Source organism: Bidens hawaiensis, unplaced genomic scaffold (assembly GCF_021521415.1).
Source record: "Bidens hawaiensis isolate Kalapana, Puna unplaced genomic scaffold, B.hawaiensis_p1.1 tig00049128_1, whole genome shotgun sequence".
Classification (NCBI taxonomy): domain Eukaryota; kingdom Viridiplantae; phylum Streptophyta; class Magnoliopsida; order Asterales; family Asteraceae; genus Bidens; species Bidens hawaiensis.
In genome coordinates, this window is record NW_027498794.1 from 60,040 (window position 1) to 68,931 (window position 8,892).

The 8,892-nt window shown below is 35.0% G+C and overlaps 1 protein-coding gene across 1 annotated transcript; it reads left to right on the plus strand.

Annotated features, from left to right (window-relative positions):
• Positions 1-5,815: 5,815 nt before the first annotated feature.
• LOC143597832 (F-box protein At5g65850-like) lies at positions 5,816-6,904 on the plus strand. Its single transcript, XM_077076217.1, has one exon. The coding sequence runs from the start codon at positions 5,816-5,818 to the stop codon at positions 6,902-6,904; it is 1,089 nt and encodes a 362-aa protein (XP_076932332.1).
• The last annotated feature ends 1,988 nt before the right edge of the window (positions 6,905-8,892 follow it).

Genomic DNA, 8,892 nt, shown 5'->3' on the forward strand with positions numbered 1-8,892 from the left:
CAACGCCAATGAATTGCAACTTAGGAATCATGGTACCACTTCACACTAGTCCTTATGCCCAAAGACCTACCTACCCCAAAAAGACAAACGCTGCAAGCAACATTTTTTATCCGTTCGCATTTATTACTTTTTTTTTCTTTTTTTCTCTTTTTATTAATGTCTCATTGTACTCAAATTTTCAACATTATTAATGAAATTGTGTTTACATTTAATATATCCATCTTCACTTACTCTCCTCACAAAGCACGACACGCATTGCTTGTATCTATCTTTAGAATTATAATTGTTTGCTCATGATCAACTCAATTTAACGGCCTATGACCGGGGACCTCAAACGTAATCGTTAGTGGAAACCGGGACCATGTGCATGGTTATGTACCTGGTAATCTTATAGGAACCGTAATTTGGGCTGCCTATGATCGGTCACATTCGAACCGGGGCTGTGTGCTTGGTTAAGGCATAGCTATCTAATAGGAGCCCTATGCATTCATTTTTATTTTATTGATTTTATATTCTCAATTACGATTTATCATTATCTCAATATGAGCGCCACAAACTTACACCCTCCTCGTAACGGCTAAACTTCCTCGAGAATATCACAACCAACAACTTTGCGTCATTATTTCTCTAATTTTGTTAGTTCCTTATGGTTATCATATGTTTACCCAATTTTTAGCCTCTCGTGACTCCCAATGTTTCGTATATTCGACTTAACTATTGTGATGATTATTTTCATTTACTATAAAAAGAGTTTATTTTTGGTTTTTAATACCCGACAACTTGTTACGTCTTTCAAACATTCTATCTCGATATTCATTAACTCTAAGAATTTTGATATTTAAGCTTGTTCAATCGTTTTGGTGTTGCACTAGTTATCTTGATATTTGACTTCAAGGGTTTTCTTTATTTTTCAATGGTCGTTAACTTTTGTTCGCCTTTATTCTGAATTTTATCTTGGTTTTCATATATATATATATATATATATATATATATATATATATACACACATAATAATAATAAAAAATATTTTTCTTAAACGTGTATGTATGATTTTTAACCCACCCAACGGAACGAAACATGCGGACCATGCGACGAAATAAGTAATTATGAGTGCACGAATAATTACCGAAACCCTCGTATGGAAGTCATGGTTGGTACGTTGGTGTGCGAACAACTTAGAACCGAGGGACTATAGGACAATGGTACAAATAATATAATATGACAAGGTCATGGTGGATACGTCGCTGGTACATCCTATATATAAGTGGACTTGTCATATTACCCATTTGTAGCGTTTTTCGGGTCACTCGAGCATCTGTGTTGTTTTATTTTTATTTTATTTATTTCTTTATTTTTCTTTCTTTCTTCTTCTTTCATTACGGAAATGATTTTGTATATTGGTTTATTCTTATTTTAATTATCTTTCTTCTTGTATTCTAATTTCGGGACAAAATTTTCAAAAAGTTGTGAATACTATAACATTCGTTAAAATTCGCACCTTAAAACCCGACCCATTTTTTTATTTGTTTATTTATTTGATAACAACTACATATAATATACAAAAACACCCCCTAACTAACTTTAACCAAATGTATACCCAACTCTATTGACCACGGACTAATCCGCAAATATTATTCAAAAAAAAAAACTTCTTCCTCCTCCTCCATACAAGCTCACGGCCGACACTCCCCCCACCTATGGCAACTCGCGTTTTTCGGCCCCAATCGCGGAATTGGTTATACGAAAATGATTCTCCACCCAATTTCGATTACCCCGACAACTTAAACTTGGAAAACGACTCACGAATGACAGCTAATTAACCAAAAATAAATCGCGGCTAACCTAGGCTCTAAAACACTATAAATACACGTCTAGAATTCAATTAAACTAGCTCACACCTTTCTCTCAATCTTGCGACACTAAACCCTAACTCAATTGCCCTATACGAAGTTGTTAAGATCTGATTTATGGCGCATGTAGCTTTTTGGGATGAATAAACAAGCTAAGGAATAGTTGACCATAGGTTGAATGATGAATTAAAGACTTATTTATTTCTTTTTATTTAATTGTAATGTTTATTTCCATGAGACAATGTTTGTGCTTTTGCGTACTTGAATAATATAAAATGAATAATTTAGATATTGACACGTGTATTTATCTTAGTGTCTTTTGAGCTATGATACAATTATGTCGCGCCCTGCATATTCCGCCGTAGGTTGGGGTGTGGCATGTCCTGCAACTAGTGAGCCTAAACTTGTAAAAATTAATAAGCGCGTAACTTGGCAGGTTGAGGTTTTTAGTTTAACCTGGCAGGTGTGGAGAATTTCGCCTTGTAATCCGCCTGATAAACTGGTTGAATTTAAACCGTGCTCCCAATCTCACGTAGACAGGTTTATTTACTGGTTGGGTGTTACTAGTGATGCTGGTATTATAATTATTTCATTTGATTTGTTAAGTGAAGAATTTGGAGAAATACGCCTCCCGGATGCGTTGGCCTTCCAGGATCTGTTAATGTTGGATTTATCTAACCTAAGTGATTCTCTTGTGGTGCTCAGAAGGTGTATGATGACCCCGAAATATGAAGTGTGGAAGATGGAGAATGGTGTTTCAAAATCTTTTATGAGGCTTTTCACTATAAACGAGCCAAATGAATTACTGCATATACCAAGTTTCCCACTGGAGTTTAGGAGGAATGGTGAACTTATGATGGGCGTAGACGCTGATGATGATGGTGAAGATGCACGACTTGTAGTTTATCAACCCTTGTCGGGGGACATCAATGGTCTTGGGTTTAAAGGACGAAGTTATTCATTACACGTGAGCTCGTACACGGAATCTTTACTTCTGCTTGATCAGTAATATCCCTTTTTTTCTCTTCTGTTTTGCAACTTAATTTAATAGTTGCCCAAAATAGTTTTGTTTCATATTTTGTAAAACATTTTGAAGTTTATTTATATCTTGTTAAGGAAATTTTGAATGTCAAAATGTTGTAGAGGTATCCTCGCAAATAGACCAAAGCCCAGCGTGCTTACCCAATCTACATAAGTTCAATTTTTGTGGACCCAAGTTCAAGACGGCCTACTAGGTAATAGGGGGGGGGGGGGGGGGGTTCAGTGTTAAGCCCCCGTCACAATCTAGAAAACTCGCAGCCTATTATTACAAATAAGTTCTCGGTAGTTAACCTTTACTTGCTGATCTTTGACTTCTCGACAATATAATTTATGACCAAGATTCACAAATAACCTTACAACTTTTAAGTGACTTTAAAATCTGTCTTTTGTAGCATCAAAACACCTATGATTACATCGAAACAGAAGGCAAGCGGGCAACAAGCTGCGCCGAAACTAAAAAAAGAATGGGTTAGCATGAGTTGTAATAAAATGTATATAATGGGTTAGAATGGGCCAAACTAAAAAAAGAAAAAGATTTAAACGGGTCAAAACAGGTTGGCATTTCTAGAGTTTTTTTTTTCTTTTTATGGAATGAGAAAAACGGAGGAAACTTTTTAGTTTTTTTTTACTTTTTTAGTTTTTGATTTATATTTCGAGTTATGATTTTTTAATTATTATTTTTGAACTTTTGATGAGAGGTTTTTGAAAAGGGTCTAAATGGGTTGAGATTTCATAAACCCTCACTAAAATATTCAAATAAATAATTAAAAAATCATATCTCGAAATATAAATCAAAAACTAAAAAGTTTTCTCCGTTTTTCTCATTCCAAAAAAAAAAAAAAACCCTTAAGACATGTTAACCCGTTTTGACACGTTTCAATCATTTTTTTAGTTTGACCCATTCTGACCCATTATATACGTTTTATTACAACCCATTCGACCCAATGGGTCACATTTGCCACCCCTAGTAGTAAGTCACATTGGAATACAAATTAGGTTTAGATAATAACTGTTTAAAGAACACATATCTTGAAATGCTGCAAGACAAGACTTAAAACCTCCCCATATCAAAAGCAATTTGCATACCGTTGCAAACTAAGATCATTAGCATCCGAACCAACCCGCAACAACAAAAATGCAGGACTTTTGAGAAATAAGAACGAGAATTTGGAATTTAACAACTTGCCTATATTAGGAACTTGGATTTGGGATTCTGAATGGATATATTCCCACCTTAACATTTTTTATAATATACTATATGCATATAAAAATAGAATATGTTAAAAAGTGAAATAATCTGAGACGACTTAGTTTCACATCAAGCCATATCGAGTGAGCTTTTTGAACAATTCTAGACGGAAGAAAAGGGTAGTGTAGAGATGGGGTAAAGAGGATTTGGGTGAGGTATGTCAACTTTAAGTTTTGGATGCTTTGAATACTTGTACCAAGATCAATATAAGAAAGCAGGCATACTTTTTTAACTTCTGTATGTTGTCCATTTAAAGAATTGTATAATATGTTTCGTTGACTTGTACATTAATGCGACATTGACTTGTACATTATAATCCACACCTCAATATTAAACAAGATTTACATCGACACGTCGACAAAAATAAGTGGGTCGCAACATAAATACGATTTTTTTAATCACAAAAATAAATGAAGTTGTCAATAAGTGGGTAAATAATATGAGAGGCTAAACTTATAGCAATTTCTTAAATTTAGAAGTTGAGGGGTAAGATTGTAACTATTTTTAAAGAACTCATGTTCTCTTAGAGCATATATATTTTCTAATAGATAAGTTTGTCCCTATCTTACGAATATTGTATTTTACTTAAAATCTAACATCTTTATTTTGCCCATGACTCCTCAATTAGATGACACGGGTTCAATCCCGTGAAGAGTTGTGAAGAAGCCGGCACCAACCCAAAAAAACCGAGAACACCATCCCTTGAATTCGAGGTACTTTTTGATGGGAATCGGGAAGGTGGAGCGAGATTGCGTTGCTATGTGTAATTCCTTCAAAGTGGGACGACACCGTGCTATTTGGGAAAAGTTGGAAAAAAAATGGAAAAACAATGTATGTGGCATACGAGATAAAATGGGTACACTCCCAATGCTCTTCTATTTAGTGTAGACAAAGGAACCAAAAACTTTAGGTTTACAATTTGAGGAAAGTGAATACGATGCTGTTAACCGTCTTAAGCTTAGACGCAAAACCAATCAAAACTACGTTATTTTAATTATATATAAGGAAAATCAATGCTATTCTTATTATTTCCTATTTCTATTCCATTAATTCTGCACTTGTTTATTCACCTATTATCCTCTCCGATGTTTCTCCATGTTTGCTATGAAGAAATTCTTAAGAGAGCTCACATAATTCTTCATACATCTCAAATTAATCAAATAAAGAAGCTTTAATTATGCACCTTTTGTCCATCATTTATTAGGTTTGATTTAGACAACTAATTGAAAATTAAAATATGAACACAGGATATAATTCTGAACTGAAAATTTTACGAACCAAAAGTTTAGCATTCTAATAGATTTTTTTTCAACTAGTGGCTATCAAAGGTGTAAACATGGTATTTCATTCAAATTGAAATAAAAACTATTAATTGATTTTCTTATAGATCTCCGAAGGCAATCGTAATAGCAATTTTAAAGATTGATTTCATTCATTTTGTTTGTGGTGTTCTTCACATAGATGAGTACAAAATTATTGAAGAGAAATTAGGGAATAAGAAAGTCAAATAAAATATTAGTTTTTTTAATCAAAATGACATAGTTTTGATTGGTTTTACGTCTAATCTTAGACCACCAACAGCACAGTATTCACTTTCGTAGAGTTATGAATTTTTCCTTTTTCACCCCTAGACACCGAAAACCCTTAATTCATTCCTGCCCGAAAATCAATCAAAATGGCAGAAGACATACCTTTCGATATACAAATCGAAGTCATCAAACTGCTTCCTTTAAAATCACTGATTCAGTTCCGATCCGTTTCAAAGCCATGGAAGTCTTTAATCGAATCCTCTGATTTCATCACCGATTACACCGACCGCTGCCGTCATCAACCGCATCATCTGCTTATAAGGTATCAAAATAATAATCTGTCATCTGATGATGTATACGTTTCGATTGCAGATAATGATTCTTTCCCCCAAAACAAGTATTCTCCCTATGTTCCCCTGTCGGTTAACCGACTTAGGAATTCAAGGGTCCTTGGCACCTCTCGTGGCGTGTTTTGCCTGCTCGGTTCTTATCGAAAGTTAGATGGCTCCCGAGAGGCTGTTTTTTGGAATCCGTCTATCAGAAAATCAGTTGCTGTTGTTGTGCCTGGTGATATAGCATTTTCGTATGCTACTGGTTTTGGGGTTTGTCCTGCAACTAGTGAGCCTAAACTTGTTAAAATTAATAAGCGCGTAACTTGGCAGGTTGAGGTTTTTAGTTTAACCTGGCAGGTGTGGAGAATTTCGCCTTGTAATCCGCCTGATAAACTGGTTGAATTTAAACCGTGCTCTCAATCTCACGTAGACAGGTTTATTTACTGGTTGGGTGTTACTAGTGATGCTGGTATTATAATTATTTCATTTGATTTGTTAAGTGAAGAATTTGGAGAAATACGCCTCCCGGATGCGTTGGCCTTCCAGGATCTGTTAATGTTGGATTTATCTAACCTAAGTGATTCTCTTGTGGTGCTCAGAAGGTGTATAATGACCCCGAAATATGAAGTGTGGAAGATGGAGAATGGTGTTTCAAAATCTTTTATGAGGCTTTACACTATAAACGAGCCAAATGAATTACTGCATATACCAAGTTTCCCACTGGAGTTTAGGAGGAATGGTGAACTTATGATGGGCGTAGACGCTGATGATGATGGTGAAGATGCACGACTTGTAGTTTATCAACCCTTGTCGGGGGACATCAATGGTCTTGGGTTTAAAGGACGAAGTTATTCATTACACGTGAGCTCGTACACGGAATCTTTACTTCTGCTTGATCAGTAATATCCCTTTTTTTCTCTTCTGTTTTGCAACTTAATTTAATATTTGCCCAAAACAGTTTCTTTTTCATATTTTGTAAAACAATTTGAATTATATTTATATCTTGTTAGGGAAATTTTGAATTTCAAAATGTTGTAGAGGTACCCTCGCAAATAGACCAAAGCCCAAATTAGTGTTAAGCCCCCAGTTGCCCCCCTGTGAAAAAAATTCCTAGGTCAGCCACTTGTAGTATCACAACACGAGCACGATCAAGAAAACTCGCAGCCCATGATTACAAATAAGCTCTCGGTAGTTAACCTTTTAATCTTTGACTTCTCGACAATATAATTTGACCAGGATTCACAAATAGACTTACAACTTTTCAGTGACTTTAAAATCTTTCTTTTGTAGCATCAAAACACCTAGTAACTCACATTGGAATACAAATTAGGCTTAGATAATAATTGTTTAAAGAACACATATCTTGAAATGCTACAAGACAAGACTTAAAACCAGCCCATATCAACAGCAATTTGCGTACTATTGCAACATAAGATCATTAGCATCCGAACCAACCCGCAACAGCAATAATGCAAGAGTTTTTGAGAAATAAGAACGAGAATTTGGATTTTAACAACTTGCCTATATTAGGAACTTGGATTTGGGATTCTGAATGGATATATTCCCACCTTAACATTTTTTATAATGAGTCTACATGCATATTAAAGTAGAATATATTAAAATTGAAATAATCCGAGACGACTTAGTTTCACATCAAGCCATATAGAGCGAGCTTTTTTCGAGCGAGCGTTTTGAACAATTCTAGATGGAAGAAAAGGGTAGTGTAGAGATGGGGTAAAGAGGATTTGGGTGAGGTATTTCAACTTAAAGTTTTGGATGCTTTGAATACTTGTACCAAGAATACAAGTTCAATATAAGAAAGTGGGCATATTTTTTAACTTCTGTAAGTTGCCCATTTAAAGAATTGTATAATATGTTTCATTGACTTGTATATTAATGCGGCATTGACTTGTACATTGTAATCCACACCTCAATATTAAACAAGATTTACATCGACATGTCGACAAAAATAAGTGGGTCGCAACATAAATTCGATTTTTTTAATCACAAAAATAAATAAAGTTGTCAAATAAGTGGGTAAAGAATATGAGAGGCTAAACTTATAGCAATTCTTAAATTTAAAAGTTGAAGGGTAAGATTGTAACTATTTTTAAAGAATTTGTTCACGTGGAGCATATTTTCAAATAGACAAGTTTGTCCCTATCTTACAAATATTGTATTTTACTTAAAATCTAACATCTTCATTTTGCCCATGACTCCTCAATTAGATGACACTGGTTCAATCCCGTGGAGAGTTGCGAAGAAGCCGGCACCAACCGAAAAAAACCGGGAACACCGTCCTCTGGATTCCAGGTACTTTTTGATGAGAATCGGGAAGTTGGAGCCAGATTGCGCTGGTATGTGCAATTCCTTCAAAATGAGACGACACCGTGCTATTCGGGAAAAGTTGGAAAAAAAGTGGAAAAACATTTCATGTGGCATACGAGAAAAAATGGGAGGACTCCCTATGCTCTTCTATTTAGTGTAGACAAAGGAACCAAAAACTTTAGGTTTATAATGTAGTGTAGACAAAGGAACCAGAAACTAGGTATGAACATATTTTGCAACCATCGAAAAACAATCATTAAACCGTGAAAACAATCATCCAACCAACCAATCTGATCAGTTCAGTTCGTCTTTTTCTTAAACATAATTAAGTGGTGTAGCACAAAATTTTTGTCAAAACCAGTCACATCAGACTAAAAATATAAGAAAGTATTTGTTAGAACCAATTTATTAATTGTTTCATATCATTTTGACTTACCGTGTGTTATGGCCAGAGAAAGATTCATCAATTCACCGGTAACCCAACAAGTAAATAAGGGTGTGCACGGTCTGGGGCGGTTCAGTTATTAGCCCAGACTGAAACCAAGATCATCGGTTAATCTATT